The sequence below is a fragment of the Pseudorca crassidens genome, chromosome 15, assembly GCF_039906515.1.
Source record: "Pseudorca crassidens isolate mPseCra1 chromosome 15, mPseCra1.hap1, whole genome shotgun sequence".
Classification (NCBI taxonomy): Eukaryota; Metazoa; Chordata; class Mammalia; order Artiodactyla; family Delphinidae; genus Pseudorca; species Pseudorca crassidens.
This window is the reverse complement of record NC_090310.1, coordinates 63,042,620-63,060,318: the sequence shown is the minus strand read 5'-3', so window position 1 is coordinate 63,060,318 and position 17,699 is coordinate 63,042,620. Positions and strand designations below refer to the sequence as shown.

Below are 17,699 nucleotides of genomic sequence, written 5' to 3'. Positions count from 1 at the left end.
TGACAGAAAACAGGAATGGTGAGAGGCTGGAGGCCAGGATTACAAAGGACATGAAGAAACTTGGGTCGATGAATATGTTCACTATCTTGATTGTGGTGATGGTTTCATGATATATAAATATGTCAAAACATGGGACTTCCCTGGTGGTCCAGCGGTTAAGACTCCACACTTCCACTGCAGGGGTTGCGGGTTTGACCTCTGGTTGGGGAACTAAGATTCCACACGCTACACGGCACAGCCATAAAATAAATAAATTGTACACACACACACACACACACACACACACACATACAACAGAACATATCAAATGGTGTAGTTTCTATCAATTATAATTTCTATCAATATAATTTATTTATATTAAAAATATAAACATAAATACACTTTTTTTGTTTTAATACACATTCTTTTAAAAAAGCAGCTATGGTAGTGGTTGGAAGACCAGGCCTTGGAGTCTGGCTGCTTCAGTTGAGTACTACTCCAGCACTCACTTGCCATGGGACCCCCCCCAGCAGGCTACCTGAACTACTGGTGCCTGTTACCTCCTCCGTAAAAGGGAGGAAAGAATGAATTGATCATTGGACTCTTTCAAAATTAAATAACGGAAATTAAATTTTTAAATTAAATAACGGAACATGCTTCAGAGGATCATATTCAAGATTAAATGGCCTAACACATGGAAAGTGTTTGTAACAGTGTCTGGAACACAGGAAGTATCCCATGAATGGCAACCAGCACCTTTCTCACTGAGGTTTGGCGCTGGAGTGGGTGGGTCTAACAGGCAAATGTTGTTTTTGTTTGCTGTGCATACCCTACTGTGGTTAACTGTTCTTTCCTCATCACCCATTCCACGTGACTCTGGTGGGCTGAAATTCACAGTATCCAGTACACTTGGGGTATGCACCCTGTAATAGGACTCCATCACCCAGGATGTAGTGATTGGTCCAAGATGTATGAACAGTAACCCAAGCCGGGCCCATCAGAGACCTTTCCTGGGATTTATCAATATTGAGTGTACTGACATAAGATGTCTTTCTTTTTCTTCTGGGCTTTCTAAACTGGCTAATGTAAGCCTAGAGTGATCTGTGCCATGCTCTCCCTGCCTCCCCCACAGGAAAGAAGACTGTTGACAATGGGACAAACGATACAGAGAAAAGCACAGTGGAGACAGGGAGAATCTTAAGGCTATCCTTTGTGCCCCTGGATCTACCCAGACCTGAAGCCAAACCACTCCTTTCCTTGCTGACTTATGAGCTAGTCAATCCTCCTTGGGGCTTTAGGCTGTGTGACCCATTTCCACTGCCTGCAGCTGAAGGTGTCTTACATGACAGAGAGGTGAAGTGAGTTAGCAGCAAAATACTGGAGCTGGAAATCATTTAAAAACCAGGTCTCACTGCTACCAAAGCTCACACATGATCACCATCTCCTACTTGTGGGACCAGAGGGGCATGCTTAGTGATTCAGTATCAAGGGGCTAAGCAGATGGCAGAGGCTATGAACAAGCACCAGGCAGGGGAAGAGCAGTGGCCTGGGCCCTAGAAAGCCTTGACATGAGACCGAGCTTTGAGGGAAACCACTCAGCTCAACACATTTGGGGAATGTGTCTCACCTCAGACCCTTGAAGAGATTCAAGAGACATGACAACAGGACAATGACATATTTATTTACAATTGGACCAAAAAAAGGCATACAGGCGTCTTTTAATTAAAAATAATGATGATGATGATTTAAAAAGTCAGAAAAATCGATGCTGTTTGAACCCTTTATGAGGAGTCCGTTTCCCCACTCCCCCCAAAAAGAGAATCTCTTAGGGAAAAAATCCAAGATTCGAATGAAGAAGACTCCATTATCATACTCTACTGCTTGGGTTCCCTTTCCTCCAACCTGATTCTTGGTGGACGCCGCTTGGCACTGCGGAGTCGCTGTGAGGCAAGGTTGAGAAGATCACCGGTTTGACTGGTGGAGCTGGTGAGGGCTGCCGGGAGAGTGCGGGGGGAGGGCGGCGGGGAGGGTGGTGTGTTCCTAGCTCAGCCAGCATCCTGAGCTTTGTCTTCCTCAAGGGGCTGCAGCCAGGGTGAGCGGCTGCTACTTGAACCCTAACCCCAGGGTGGGTTTGGTCTCTTGCAGCTTAAGAGCAGACGTCTTGTGACACGCACGGGGGCGGGGGGTGGGTTAGGAGAAGTGGGCGCTGACAGGGGAGCCAGGCCTGCACGTCAGCTCCTCTTTCTTAGGCTCCTTGCCTATTCCTGGGACTCGGGGAAGGAAAGACAGAACTTACTTTCCATCTTCCTTCTCGCAACCAGTGTTCTGGGTGTTCCTCAAAGGAGACAAGAACTCAGACAGGAGGTGGAGGGGAGGGGTCTGGCTAAAAGAGCTGTGTATGGGCACTAAGGCCGGGGGATGTCAGGGAGAGTGCCTCTTCCCAGCCACCTAAAGGAGGGGATCTGCGGTCTCCAGGCCTTGTCCCGCCCTGGAAATGGAGGAGAGGGCCCACCCTAGCACACTCTGCAAAGAGCAGCGACCCCCACAAGGGAGGGGCTGAGGAGCCTCCTGTGGGGTGAGGACCCTCAGCCCAGACACACACACATGGATGCTTGGTTTGGCTCTGGAAACACTTGGCCCTGGATCCAGGGTTTCTTGGCACGAAGACAGTTCATTGCAAGTCTCTCCTCCGGTCCAGAAAACTCTCACTGCTCTGAGCAGGGGCAACTCCTGCTGTCCTGGGGCATTTGGTGCCCAGTACTTCCAGGGGATTTCCTTGTAGCAACCAAGACCTGGGCTCCCAGTGACAAGATGACCGGAGGCCTGGCGGGAAGCCCCACCTCGAGCAGCCCTGGGAGGAGGCTGGGGAGGAGAGAAGAGGGAGGAAAAGGGGCTGGAAGAGGCTGGTTGGCACTGAGGATGCGTGTCCGGGCTGAGCTGTGCTTTGTCGCGGCATCAATGGCGAGGACGGGCAGCAAGAGGCTCCGAAATCTCGCTGGAGCCTGGCAGGCCCGGCGTTTCCTCTTCCAGTTAGTCGTGGGGTGGCCAACAGCCCTGAGGAACTGAGGTGGAGACAGTGACCAGAACCCAGTGTCTTGATGGGTTTATCCATCCTGGATCCATTTGTTAAAAAAACTAAGGAAAAAACTCCAAACCAAAAATAAACCTGAATAAACAGGTCTGAGAGTTCCTGCTGGAGGGATCTGAGCACTGAAGAAAAACAACCCACAAAAAACTCATCCCCAACAGAACTGGAATAAGATGATGAAGAAAAATGCAAGATTTATCTATAGGCCCTCCCGCCCCCTATGCAGCCCCAGGATCCAGGAACACTGTGCCAGGAGTTACATTCCAAACGAGCAGGAGTTATTTTATTTTACGTGCCTGCAGTTCCCCACGCGGGGTGGCTTCCTGTCCGTGGATGGAGTGGGCCAGGCCACGGTCCACCCCCATCAGTCTATCTTCACAGCAGCGTAGATCTTGCGGACAAACATGTAGGCTGCATAGAAGCCGATGGTGCCCGTGAGAAGCCAGAAGGACAGGACCATGAGGGCCGTGTAGCCAAAGTAGAGGAGCGAGGGAATGAACTCGACGATGTCCAGCTGGGGCATGAGCAGGGGAGAGAAGAGAGGGGACACGCTTAGTGCCAGCCTGCCGTGGCCAACTGGGTGTCCCCCTACCTTCTCACTGATCTCGTGGTGAAGCTGAAGACTGGCAAGGGGAAGGGGCCTGCCCCAGGTGGGCAGCGAGGGGCAGGTGGGTCTCACAGTCACGGTGGACCTTCAGCAGTACCAGGGCCCGTGCACCGCCTTGGATGCTCACCACCACCATGGTAGGTTATTAACCCACTTTACAGATGGGGCACAGTTACACAGCCGGGAAACAGAAGGAGCTGGGATTTGAACCTGGGGCTAGAGGGCTAAGAGCCCAAGGCCCAAATCCATTGACTCAGGACATTTCCTGCGGGGGTAGGAGGGAGTGGGAGTCTTCCTGGGGAAGGGCCTGGGAGCTCGCTGGGAGATGGGGCTGACCTCAGGGGCCAGTGCCAAAATGACAAAGGCAGCAATGGCCATAGCTGTCACTTCCTCACTCGCCACAGTCCCCAGAACAGTACAGTGAGACTCCTGGATGCTGGAGCACAGGAAGTGGGGGCAGGAGAGAGGCGTCCAGGGCTCCTGGCTTTAGGAACAGAGAGCCACCATGAGCCTGTCTCAGCCTACAGTCCTGTCCATCTGAGTGCGCTCTGTCACTTTCGTTACTCTCTCATGGGGATTTTTATCTTGCAGCATTTGAACTCCTTTGCAGAGTTCTGAGGCCTGGGCAGGGATGCTAGGGAATCTGGGGTGTGGTGGGGTTTGCTGGGCCAAGTGGAACTAATCTAGGACCTTGGTATCAAGACCTGCCCAGCCCACCAGGGCCTGAGTGGGGCCTGTTCTAGGGCTCATGGGAAGACAAATGGCCACAAAATGCCAGGAGCCCAGAAGAAAACAATAAGGGTCACTGTTTGAGACCGTCTCCCTGAAGTCAAATGTCCTCAAACTAGGGGTGAAGGCCATGTTTTCCAGCTCAACTGCCTATGTCTCCTTTTATGAGCTTTCTTACGGCTGAAGATGGGGTGAAGGTGAGGGGGGAAACAGGGCAGTGGTAAATCCAGTGGTAAAACCAGGAAAGGGATGAGGCAAAAAGGCAGCGCTGGAAAGTTCCTTAGAGTTCAGACAGGCCAAGGCCACCATTTTACAGACAGGGCTCTGGGGCTGGAGGAGGTTTTTAGAGCAGAGAAGAAAGGCTGGGCCACAGGCAGGAAGGGCAGGAGGCTGAAATGTGACCCTTGTGTAGGCGGCTATGGTAGCAGGTTTTGCTTGCCCAACACTGGCTCCTGTCTTCCTTCTTCCTGGTGTCTCGGGTACCCACTCCCTACTTTGTGGTCCTATTGGGGCTGTCAGTCCTAATACAAAACCTAAGCTAGTCAATCAGAGTATGCCATCCTACTGGACATGAAGAACAGTGAGGGATGGCATGTAGCCTGGGCCAATGAGTGTCTTCCCTGGGGTTTATAACATAATGATAGAAGAAAGATGTTCTTTTAGTTCTAGAGCTGCAAAGCTGAGAAAAGGAGACTCTAGGGCTGCTATTGGTCATCCTTCTATTTGTGGAAAGATCCTGCCTACAGATTGAAGCCAAGAAAACACACACAGAGCTGAGGAATAAACACAGAGCCCTGATACCATCTGAGCTGCTGGATCTAACCAAGCCTGAAGCTAGAACTCCAACTTCTTATTAAACTTACATCAGCCAAAACATTCTCTTTTTTGCTTAAGCCAGTTGGGACTGGTTTTGGTCACTTTCCATTCAAAATAGTTCTGATTAATAAGGGCTGTAGAGAAGGGAAATTAGATTTGTTCTGCAGGATTCCAGGAACAAGACTGTGGTCTGAAGATGGAATTTACAGGGAGGCAGATTTCAGTGTGACTTAAGGAAGGCCTTGATAATGACAGGAGCTATCCAAAGAGAATGGGAGCATCAGGAGGGAGTGACTTCTGTTGCTGGATGTGCCAGGGCAGAGGTCAGTGAGCTTTTTCTTAAAGGACCAGATTATAAATAGTTTAGGCCACGTGGCCTCTGTCAAAACTACTCCACTCTGCCATTGTAGTGTAAAAACAGCCTTGACCATATGTAAATGAACAAGCGTGGCTGTGTGCCAATAAAACTTTGTTTACAGAAGCAGGCCTGCTGGCCCATGGGCTAGATGATCACTTGTTGGGATCGCTGGAGAAGAGGGCAGTCCGCAAACTGGAAGCAGGGGTGCGGCACCGCACTCAAATATCTGGACAGTCCTTTCCAACCTGACGTTTTTGGGAAAGGGAATTCCAAGCTTCACCCAGCTGACCTATGCCTCTAGTGTGGGAATACACCCTGGTTATAAGCAGAGGACTTCTCGGTTTGGGGTCCTGGGTACCCAAAGTACAGCGGGTAGAACTGTCTTCAGCGTAAGCTCCAGAGGTAACATGGGGTCCGCCAGAGTGACCCCAGACTCCTCTCAATGGCCCATCTGGTTTGTGTTACACACAAATCTAATAAGCCTGCTGTGGGGATCTGTTTGTATTCTTACTCTTACGTCACTCTTTGGGGACGGTGAGCTCTGTGAGTATAGCCGAGTTCCTAAATCTGGGCGCTAAAGCCTACTTCAGCAGTTTCTGCTTTTACCTTTATTAACTCTTCTCATTTACTTTCATTCTTTCAAGTTACTGTTCTTTTTTTTTTTTTTCTGTCATCTTGAGGTGAACACTGTATTAGTCTCTCTTATTTCCTCTTAAAAGCACTGTAAGGTGATATACTCCCTTTAAGTTCTGCTTTGATTGTATCTCACAGGTTTTGCATACAACATTCTCATTGTCATATATCCTGAAGGCTTTTGTCACCCAAACATACTCTCTTTCCTAAAAAGATTATGTTCTAAGAGCAGTAACAGTTCTAGGATGACTTTGGTCCTCCTCATTCTTGGCAGAAAAGTAAGACTTAGACACTTAGGGTTTTTCCCCAGCACCCTCCCCGCCACAATCCTGCCCTGAAAGGGCTAGGGGGCTCCCTCATGCAGGGTGGTACCTTGTTAACAAAATAAAAGATGGCATAGACCAGGACATAGAATGCAGATCCCCCGGAGACTAGGAAATTCCTCCACCACCAGCGGTAATCCTGAGGAGGAAACAGAGAAGGGTCATAGCTGTCTCCAGGCAGAACCTCTTCCCCAAGTTTCAGAGCTGCCTGAGGAACTAAAGACCCTGGGTAAGAACTGTAATATTTGGGGTGATGCGAAGCTTTTTATACCGTGACTGTGATGGTGGTTACACAACTGTAGGCATCTCTAAAAACTTAACAGAACTGTAGATTAAAAAGGGTGAACTTTACTGTTTATAAATTATATCTCAATTTAAAAAAATCAGCAACAACAAAAGAACATTATTAACAACATTAGCATTTCTTGAGCAAACGCTCACCACGTGCCACATATTGTTCTAAGTGCTCTATGTGAATCAGCTCATTGAATCTTCGCAGCAGCCCTGTGAGCTAGGTCCGGAAGGCACACGGAGGTTAAACGACTGCCCGAGATCCAGAGCTACTAACAGAGGAGCCAGCGTTTCAGCTCAGGCTGTCTGTCCCAGAGCCCTTGTTTTGCCCATCAAGAGCTAGTCCCCACATGGAGGGCAGGTCACCCAAACTGCATCAGCTGTTGAAGAAACCACTACTGGAGTGGACTCAGTACTGACGAGTCTACTGTCGTTAGGTCGTGGTGACTTCCCTGCAAGACTATGCAGTGAGGTAGGGATCATTAACTCTAGTCTACAGCTGAACAAATGGAGGCTCTGCAAGGGGAAGTGATGTACATGCCCAAGACCTCATGGCCAGAAGAGGCAGGACCACAGGAGAAACCCAGACAGCCTCACTGATCCAATTCAATACTGGACCCAGCTGCCCCCACCCCAAACTGCTGGCCCCATTCCCCTCACCTCTGCACACAGCTGGAAGTATACCATGACGATGCTGATTTGCGAACAGGACACCACCAGGATGATGAAGACGAGGAACAGGAAGCCGAAAAGGTAATAGAACTGATTCTCCCAGATTGCCTGTGGATATACCGCAGCCGGCCTTCAGGTAGCCTGCCCCCACTCCCCTGGCATTCCCTGCTTGTGCTCGGGAACTCCATCCCTTAGTCAGGACTGGCAGGAATGGAGACACCATCATGACACCACTGGGGCCTGCGAGCCTGGCTCGTGGCTGACTGGTCTCTCCTCCCTGGAGCAAAAGGTTCCTAGGGAGGGGCTGGGGCATGGCTGATCCTGAGATGGGTGGCCCCCGCCTGAACTCAGCAGCTTGCGGAAAATAATGAATCCCACCCCAATCAAAATTACACGGCAGCCGCCACGACCTGGGGCAGCTCACCACGTGCCAGGCATAGTGTTACGTGCTTTACGTACACCACCACGTGTCAGCCTATGAAAGCATGGCATTTTACAGTGAACGACGTCACGGTTCAGAGAGGCTGGTGATTGGCCCAGTGTCACACAAACAGAACAGATGTAGACTCCCTGCCCAGGCAGCCAACCCGTCCTAGGCAGGGCTGGGTGGGCGAGGGGGTCTCAGTAGGGACAGGCTGGGCCACCCCAGAGGAGTGGATGCTTGTCCAGCACTGACTTATTGCAAGACCCTCCCTCCATGCTAGGCGCTGAGCTGGGTCAGCTGGACTTAGATGGCTCTGAAGAACTGTTCTGCCAACTTTCATCTTGGCATGCCTGGGAGAGGAGTAATCATCATTACAACAGCAGCTACAAGTTAACAAGCATTTCCTGAATGCCAGGCGCTGTGCCTTTTGTAGACGTTATCACGTTCCAGCCTCATGATGATCCTGGGAATTAGGCATCATCCCCCCACTTTCCTGGAGTTTTGAGTAACTTAGGTAAAGACACGTAGGGACCCAGAAGTCAAAGCAGACGCAACAATGATATTAATAATGGTGGTGACTGACTGCAATACTGCTAAAGCAGCCAAAGCAGCTTCTGTTTACTGAGCCCTTCCCACACCAGACCCCGTACATGTGGCACATCTCACGTACCCTTCCAAGCTGTCCCGAGAGGCAGGACCGTTACCCTATTTTAGGGCAAAGAATGGGGGCTCTGAGAGGCTAAAAGGTCTGTCTGAAATGTCACAGGCGGTAAGAGGCAGAGCACCTAAGTGGAGGGGTAGGGACTAGGCTAGTGCGGGTGAAGGTGAGGGGTGGGGAGCAAGTGGCAGTACTCACACTGAAGATGAAGAAAAGCTCGATGAACATGGCGCCAAAGGGCAGGATCCCAGCCATGAGAATGCTGCAGAGAACGGGAGGGTTAACAATGCTGGGAGGCCTGGGCCGCTGGAAGCTTCGGGCTCCCTCCTGAGCCAGCAAGACTGAGAATGCTTCCACTGTCTGGTGGGTCTAAATCTTTCGGCATGCTTTTGTACCATTATAGCCTCTCAAGAGGTGGGCATCATTCTCCCCATTTTATAGATGGGGAAACTGGAGTACAGAGAGGTGGCGCGACTTGCCCAAGGTCCCAGGTAGTCTTTACCTGTCACCCCGCACCTTTCCACACCACCCCTTCCCTGGCCAACACCGAGTCTGGCTACAACTTGGTCCTCTCTATCTTGGAGTGAAGCTAAGCTTTCAGGAAGTCTACTAGAGCCAGCCGGGGCTGCAGGAGCACCTGTCATAGCCCCCACAGGGGGAGGGTACCCCTGTCCATGTCTTTCCAAGGAGATGGCTCAGGGGAACGTTGGCCTTGCCTACTCCAGAAGCCCCCGCCCGGCCCTTGCCGGAGACTCACCCCACGAATCGGTTCATGTACCACCGCTGCTCAGGGATCTGCCGGGGAATCTGGTTGGTGCGCACAGGGTTGTCATATGGCTGCTTGCGGAAGCCGAAGTAGTAACCCAGGTAGACAAGGGGCAGGGAGATTCCGAACCACATGCATAGCAGGGCCACCATGGTGGGGAAGGGCACCTGTGGGCACAGCACCGTGAGGCTCCACAAGCCCTGAAGCCCAGGCTGGGGACCCCTTCTGGGTCCCAGGGCAGGAAGGGCACAGCAGGACCACCATGGTGGGGAAGCTCCTGCAGACACGCCCCCCCACAGGGCTCCTGGCCAGACTGTCCTGGGGCTGACCCCAGCCCCGGGAAAAGCAGAGGGCAGATGGAGGGCCAGTTGAGCCATGAAGTGAAGGAACCACGGCATCCTACAGGAGCTTGTCACCAGGGAGGACGTGGGGAAAGAACAAGGAAGGAGGGGCTGAGAGCATGAAGGGGAGAGGAAGGGCCGGAATGAAGAGAAATTACGTGTGGTCTGTTAAGTGAAAACGAAGGGGAAAATACGGAAGTGCACAAATAGTGCGTTCCCAATTTCGCTCAATGAAAACACCACAATATACCACGAAGTGAAAAAAGCAGCATATAAAACTGTATGTAGAGAACTCCATTTTAATAAAAACACCCCAATACTTATATGCATACATGCCTGGAGAGGCCTACACCAAAAAGTTAACAGCACTTCCTCAGATGGAGTATGGGGCTTTGGAATTGATTTTTCATTTTTTTTTAAATTCCCCTCTGCACAGTCTGAGGTTTTTACAACTCACACAAAATGGAAGAAATGAATTAATCTTTGTAAAGTGTTCAGAACAATACTTATTCCAAAGTAAGCACTATAAAAATGTTTGCTATTAGTTTATAATTTTACGATTACATTATTCCATTTTAAATATATCTAAAAAGAGGTTAAAAGACTGCAAAAACAGGGAATTCCCTGGCAGTCCAGTGGTTAGGACTCTGCGCTTCCATTGCAGGGGGCACGTTTCCTTTCTAAAATTTCTGCAATGAGTGTTTATAGTGAGCAGCTGGTAACTGGGAGAAAAATGTTGAGAGAGAGAAGGGAGACAGGTATAAAAAAGAGGAAGTGAGAGGAAGAGCATGACCCTGTCTTTCCTGAGGGCAGCTCCCTGGACCGCTGGGAAGGACCCAGTCCTCCGGCAGCCCGGAGTGCAAGCCTCACCCAAGCACCTTCTGTGGGCACCTGCCAGTGGAGGGGAGGCCGTTCTCTCCGCTGAGGCCGGGATGGCAAACACCTGCCCCACCTCTCCCGCAGCTAACCCATCAAGACCATCTCCCCACCCCCAGCTGAGTCCACAATCCTCACGGGGGGCTGGTGCTGAGCTCGGGGCAGGGACACTAGGAGGAGAGCGTTGTTTTGGGAGACTGACCTCATCAAGTCATACCAAGCAGCTTTCCCTTGGTTGAGACGAGGGAAATTCCCCAGTTGGCCCCTGGACTGTGGAAATCTCCCTTTAGAGAAGTGAGCTTTGGTCAGCTGTGTGAAAGAGCCCACAGGAAGGGCAAGACAGATGGATGCATAGGGATGGAGAAAACGTGGCCAGCCCTCTGGGGCTTTAGAAAAGGGAAGGAAGCAGCAGGAAGTGACCTGCAGGAATGGGCCTGAGCACAGCTGGCCCTCCCTTGCTGGGGAGGGCACTTACCGCCCCTGATGAGTGCTTTCCCCAGATGAAGCAATTCAATACGAAGCAGATGCCAAAAACCACGCCAGGGTACAATGTCGCCGTCTGGAAGCAAGAGAGACCAGGCTGGGGAGCTGTATCTAGGGAGAGCTCCCACCTGCCCCATCAGGGCTCCCCGACTAGAGGTTCTCAAGCCCTCCCTGTCCTGTAGGACTCAGCTCAAGGATAAACCCTTCCAGAAAGCATTCCCTGACCCCCAGACTAGGCAAGCCTCCTGCTCTCTGTCCTTTTGGATCCCTGAACCGCACCGTCCTCGCCCTCATCCGTGTTCGTAATCATGTGCTGTTGTTACCCCCACAGACATAAGCTCTTGGGAGGATCAGGTCCTGCTCACTGATGTGTTCCCAGCACTCAGAGCACAGTAGTGTTCAATAAGCATTTGTTGAATAGGAATGATCAAATAAAAGTTTTACTAAACACGTAGGTCTGGGCCTCAACCCAAACTGTCCAGAGTGGTGGGTAAGCTTTAACTGAGTTTTAGGGGCGGTGGGTGCTCGCCTCCACATGAATCCATCATCTCACCCAATCCTCACTACAGGCCTAGATGGGAAGCACTGTCACTACCCCTTTTCAAGAAGAGGACAGAGGCCCAGTAACGTTAAATACCCCACACCCCAACTTCACACAGTCAGTTAAGGGTGGAGCAGAGATTCAAACCCAGGCAGTCTGACTCCAGAGGCCCTGCTCCTGACGCCCTGCGGTGTATTCTATCCAGTCAAGACTTCTGGGGCTGGGGCTCAGGCACTGGGAACCAAAGCCCTAGACCTACAGTGGAGCCTCCTTTACTACTGCGGCTGCCGGAGCACCCAAGAGGGTCTGCCCGTGAGGCCTGAGGCTCCCTGCAATCTGGTGCTCAGCTTCACGGCCAGTTTTATTTACCTTTAGCCTGTAGCCTCCCACACCCACTAACTGGCCACTGCTCTCCACGTCCCTGACCCCGGGCCTTCATGAGGTAGAGTCATCAGCATCTCAGGGATCTGCCGTCTGAGTGCCAGTGCTGAACCAGTGGCCTTCTGTATACAGTCTCCTTCCAACCACACAACGACCTGAGACTTAGGTGCAACCAGTCCCCACTGGAGAGATGGGGAAACCGAGGCTCAGAGGGCTGGTCAAGGTTACCAACCAAGGAAATAACGGAGCCAGGACTGGGATCCCGGAGATTCCAGAACCTGAGGCCTCCTTGCTGGCTGCTTCCATCCAGTTGAAACCCTCCTCTCCGAGGCCCAGCTCAAATGTCATTTCCCCCCTTCCTGTGTGTTCCTACTTTACTCTGCTGTGTAGCAGAGAACTCCTCGTCTGTCCTCCTGGCTGAAATGTATGGACTGAGCACTGTGCTAGATACCAGGAAGAACAGGAAAAATGTTCAGACCCATAAATGGAGAACAACATAAGTGGCACTCATAGGCACAAGGCTCTGCCCAGGCCCCCCTGGGGTGCCAAGGGGGACCCTGAAGTTAGAATCGGTGGGGGAGGAAGAGTGACCCCGGACCTAAGACTTAGCTGCCCACGCAGAGGCTGGAGGAGAGAAGAGCAGTTGTACACCTGCACGGCTGCGGCTGCAGCAGAGGCCCGCCTGTGGAGCGATGCAGAGCTCCACACCAGGGAAGGGTCAGAATCTTGCAGGGAAACTGAGGAGGCCTAGGACGGCCAAGGGCCCAGGCAGGAGGGAAAGATGCCTGAACCTGGGCAGGAGTCCTGGGGATGGAGATGGGAAGGAATTCGTGGACTATCTGGCAGGAGAACCATCCACACTTGATGTATGAGAGGAGGCGGGGGCGCTAGTGAGTAGGAGGAAGAAGGGGAGCCACCCAGGTGACTGCCTTGGGGGCCCGGGTGGATGACGGTGCCACTGGATGCAGGGAGCAGGTTTGGGGCAGAGAGACGGGGTTTGCCGTGGCACCAGTACAGGGAGACTTGGAGGGTATCTGGTGGGAGACCTCATCAGGGAAGTCTCACCAGGTGAGGAGAGGGCTGGGTTTTACAGCTCTGAAGATCCCTGGGTCTTAGCACACAGTAGCCTGAGAAAAACACCTGATGTGTCAAGAATTTAGGAAACTCTTTTTGATCTTTCTAGAACAACCACTGTCACAGCTCTTCTATACTGAGGGCTTATTAACTGCCAGGGGTATTTGCCAGAGCTGGGATAGCCTGAGTTCCCCTGCTCTTTTGATAGCTGTGAGAATGGTTTCAGAAGGCCTGGGTCTAGAGGCTTCTCTGAATTTGGCACCAGGGGTTTCCCTGGTCCTCTAAGGGCTCACTTGCTCTGGGAGAAGGGGCTCAGGGCTCCCTGGGAGGCAGGGTCCACTCCCAGGCATCCTCTGGTTTCTGTGGTCTTTTCTGCTGCCAAGAACTCTCCTCACCACCAGGAGGACAGTGAACACCAGAAGCTGACCTTATTGAAGAGGCACAGAGGCCCCAAAGTCTGGAAAACAGGCTGACGGTGACGTGGGGCCTGGCTTCTCCCGCCCCTGGCAGGTAATTCTCTCCTTACTCTGCTGGGTAGGGTGTTCTCACAGCTGCCCTGCTGATCAGGTTTTGACCTTAAACTTTGACACCTGGGATGGTGTCTAAATCCTGTTATTCTGAATCCCCTATTTCTTCTTGTGCTTGAGCCATGGGACAATGTAGGCTAAAAATCATCTAAGTTCAATTCCCTCTTTTCATGGATGCGGCTACTAAGGCCTCAGAGGTAAGCACCCAGGGGTGAGAGCCCAGCTCTCCTGGCCCTTGGGTGTGCTCCTCCCACCCATCAGGCTGCTGCCCAGCACCTGGCCCTAAACCCCCACCAGAGCCTGCTTATGCTGCTCTCGAGGAGCCCAGGAGGAAGCTTCTTGGCCTCGCAAGAACACAGGGAGGAGGGTTGGGACACTTACACAGAAGGCTCCTTTCTTCCACCGATGGCCTTTTAGAGTGCGGTACAGACGGCCGGCGGAAAATCCACCAAACACCCTGTGGGGAGATGGAAGGGATCCACACACCAAGGGGACCTGTTAGCTGCAGTGCAGGCAGCCGGCGCCAGCCCTGGGACCCCACTCATGCACACGTACCCCATGAACATGAAGAGGAAGCAGGCCGTGGTCATGAGAGCTCCCCGGCTGGAGGGTGACAGCATCCCAAGCATGGCCACAACTGAGGAGGGAGGGGCAAGAGAGGGAAAGTCAGGGTCTCTAGGCCCCAAGGCCCAGTCGTGGGCTGGCTCACAGGGCCCCAGGGCAGGTGAGGCTAGATGAGGCTCCCTACTCCCTCTCCCTACTTTACTGGAGAAGACTGGGTCTTAGTTGGGGTTCAGAGGGGTGCAGCAGTTGCTGGGCCATGGCTGGCTGCGTCTTTTTCTTTTTTAAAAAAATTTATTTGATTTTAATTTATTTTTGGCTGTGTTGGGTCTTTGTTGCTGCGCGCGGGCTTTCTCTAGTTGCGGTGAGCGGGGGCTACTCTTCATTGCAGTGCTCGGGCTTCTCATTGCGGTGGCTTCTCTTGTTGCGCAGCACGGGCTCTAGATGCGCGAGCTTCAGCAGTTGTGGCTCGAGGGCTCTAGAGTGCAGGCTCAGTAGCTGTGGCGTGTGGGCTTAGTTGCTCCGCGGCATGTGGGAATTTCCCGGACCAGGGCTTGAACCCGTGTCCCCTGCATTGGCAGGCGTATTCTTAACCACTGTACTACCAGGGAAGCCCCATGCATCTTAATGGTAATGGCCAGCCCACAGAGCACTTGCAACCAACCAGGCACTGAGCTGAGAGCATTACGAATGCCAGCTCACTGAATCTACCCCATCAGCCCTCTGAGGTGGTTAGTTCCCACATTCCTTAGATGAGGAAACTGTGGCTCACGAGGTTAAATGAGAGGCTCACAGAAGTTAAATGACTTGTCCAAGGTCACAAAGCTTGGAGGCATGAGGCTGAGACAGAAATTTAGGCAGATAAGTTGCTAAGAGATTAGATTTTGAAAGTTCTCATCACAAGAAAAAAAAATTGTAACTATGCGAGGTGATGGATATTAACTAAACTCACTATGGTAATCATTTTGCAATATATACATATAATATCAAATCATTATTTTGTATACCTTAAACTAATACAGTGTTATATGTCAGCAAAAAAAAAAGTTAAAATGGTTAAAAAAAAAAATTTAGGCAGATTGATTTCAGAACTGCCTGTAACTACTATATATTCATTTTTGGGGGTGTTTTCTGAGAAAAAAGACCTGATTCCAGTCCTAATCCTGGTGCTGAAATGGGTAAGTCACTTAATGCCTGGCTGCAAAAGGAGGCCAACCTCAGAGTGCTGATATATGGCTTCATTGGTGGTGTGGATGTCGGGGGCTATCGATGGTGCTGGCAAGATCTGAGGAGGAGCAAATCGCCAGGGCCTGTGGCTGAGAGGACCAGCCCTCTTGCTGGGATGGACGGCTCTGTCTGGCCCAGAGATGTTGACATGCCCCTCTGCCCCAGGAAGGGAAGCCCACCGTTTTCTCAGACTCAGGCCTGTGCTGCGCTGGTGAGCACAGCTCACCCTCCCCAAACCCCCAGCCCACCTCCACCCCTGCCAGGCTTACTCACAGATGACGATGAGGATCATGCAGAAGAGCTGAATGCCCGAGCCCAGCAGGGAGCTGAGGATCATGGGGTACTGGGGGGGCCTGAAGACGTCGCCATGCACTAGCTTCCACCCGGACTCCTCCATCGTGTCTTCCTGCAGCAAAGGGCCAGAAAGCGAGGCTCTTCTTGGGCTCTGGAGAAGGCAGCTCCTGCAGGGACCACCCCCAAGGACCCACATCCTTGACCAGGGCTGAGGGTCCCTCAGGTGTCAACCAGCTCCACTCTGACACAGGAGTGTAAGTGACATGAGAACGTATATCCCAGAGAACTGTCACACGGAAAAAGGAGGGCACAAACATGGGCTTACAGCTATACAAAAGGAAAATCTCCTCCCCACATTCCACAAACCAAATGCATGGAAAAATAATGTAAACCAGTACACTAAAATGTTAACTGTGATAGTTTTTGAGTGGTGTCTTTAGAAGCAAGTTATTATTTTTTTAACTGATTATAAAAGTAATATAGGCACACCTTATTTTATTGTGCTTCATTTTACAGCACTTCGCAGATACTGTATTTTTTACAAATTGAAGGTCTGTGGCAACCTGCATCAAGCAAGTCTATTGGCGCCATTTTTCCAATAGCATTTCCTCATTTTGTGTCTCTGAGTCACATTTTAGTAATTCTCACAACATTTCAAAATTTTTCATTATATCTGTTATAGTGTTCTGTTATCAGTGATCTTTGACTTTACTACTGCAATTGTTTTGGGGTGCCGTGACCTGTGCCCATATAAGATGGCAAACTTCATCAGTAAACATGTTCTGATTGCTCCACCAACCAGTTGTTCCCCCATCTCTCTCCCTCTCCTCCAGCCTCCCTATTCCCTGAGACATAACAATATTGAAATCAGGCCAATTAATAACCCTATGCCTCTAAGTGTGTAAGTGAAAGGAAGAGTTGCCTGTCTCTCACGTTAAATCAAAAGCTAGAAATGATTAAGCTTAGCAAGGAACACGTGTCAAAGGCTGAGATTCCTGAAAACTAGAACTCTTTCACCAAATAATTAGCCAAGTTGTGAATGCAAAAGAAAAGTTCTTGAAAGAAATTAGAAGTGCTACTCCAGTGAATACAGGAATGATAAGAAAGCAAAACAGCTTTATTGCTGTTATGGAGAAAGTCTGAGTGGTCTGGATAGAAGATCAAACCAGCCACAACATTCCCTTAAGCCAAAGCCTCATCCAGAGAAGGCCTAACCCTCTTCAATTCTATGAAGGCTGAGAGAGGTGAGGAAGCGGCAGAAGAAAAGTCTGAAGCTAGGAGAGGTTGGTTCATAAGGTTTAAGGAGAGAATCCCATCTCCATAACATAAAAGTGCAATGTAAAGCAGCAAGTGCTGATGTAGAAGGTGGCTACGCTAAACATCAGATATTCCATGTAGACGAAACAGCCTTCGATTGGAAGAAGATGCCATCTAGGACTTCCATAGCTAGAGAGGAGAAGTCAATGCTTGGCTTCAAAGCTTCAAAGGACAGGCTGACTCTCATTAGAGGCTAATGCAGCTGGTGATTTTAAGTTGAAGCCAATGCTCATTTACCACTCCGAAAATCCTGGGGCCCTAAAGAATTATGCTAAATCTACTCTGCCTGCGCTCTAGAAATGGGGCAACAAGCCTGGATGATAGCACATCTGTTTACAATATGATTTACTGAATACTTTAAATCCACTGTTGAGACCTACTGCTCAGAAAGATTCCTTTCAAAATATCACTGCTCATTGACAATGCGCCTGGTCATCCAAGAGTTCTGCTGGAGATGTACAATGAGATTACTGTTATTTTCATGCTTGCTAACACAACATCCATCCTGCAGCCCATGGATCAAGGAGTCATTTTGACTTTGCAGTCTTATTATTTAAGAAATACATTTCATAAAGCTATAACTGCCATAGAGTGTGATTCCTCCGATGCATCTGGGCAAAGTAAACTGAAAACCTTCTGGAAAAGATTCACCATTCTAGATGCCATTAAGAACATTCGTGATTCATAGGAAGAGGTCAAAATATCAACATTAATAGGAGTTTTGAAGAAGCTG

At 50.6% G+C, this 17,699-nt stretch overlaps 1 protein-coding gene across 1 annotated transcript in view; it reads right to left on the bottom strand.

Annotated features, from left to right (window-relative positions):
• Nucleotides 1–1,639: 1,639 nt before the first annotated feature.
• The window catches only part of TM9SF4 (transmembrane 9 superfamily member 4), a 56,761-nt gene continuing 40,701 nt past the window's right edge, over nucleotides 1,640–17,699 (bottom strand). Inside the window, exons 10-18 of the mRNA XM_067707801.1 lie at nucleotides 15,629–15,761; nucleotides 14,123–14,204; nucleotides 13,949–14,024; nucleotides 11,037–11,120; nucleotides 9,336–9,511; nucleotides 8,777–8,840; nucleotides 7,485–7,604; nucleotides 6,583–6,672; nucleotides 1,640–3,581 (exon numbers count right to left, since the gene is read on the bottom strand). Of these exons, the coding sequence (XP_067563902.1) occupies nucleotides 3,432–3,581; nucleotides 6,583–6,672; nucleotides 7,485–7,604; nucleotides 8,777–8,840; nucleotides 9,336–9,511; nucleotides 11,037–11,120; nucleotides 13,949–14,024; nucleotides 14,123–14,204; nucleotides 15,629–15,761 (975 nt within the window). The 3' untranslated portion in view covers nucleotides 1,640–3,431. The remainder of the gene's footprint in view (nucleotides 3,582–6,582; nucleotides 6,673–7,484; nucleotides 7,605–8,776; nucleotides 8,841–9,335; nucleotides 9,512–11,036; nucleotides 11,121–13,948; nucleotides 14,025–14,122; nucleotides 14,205–15,628; nucleotides 15,762–17,699) is intronic.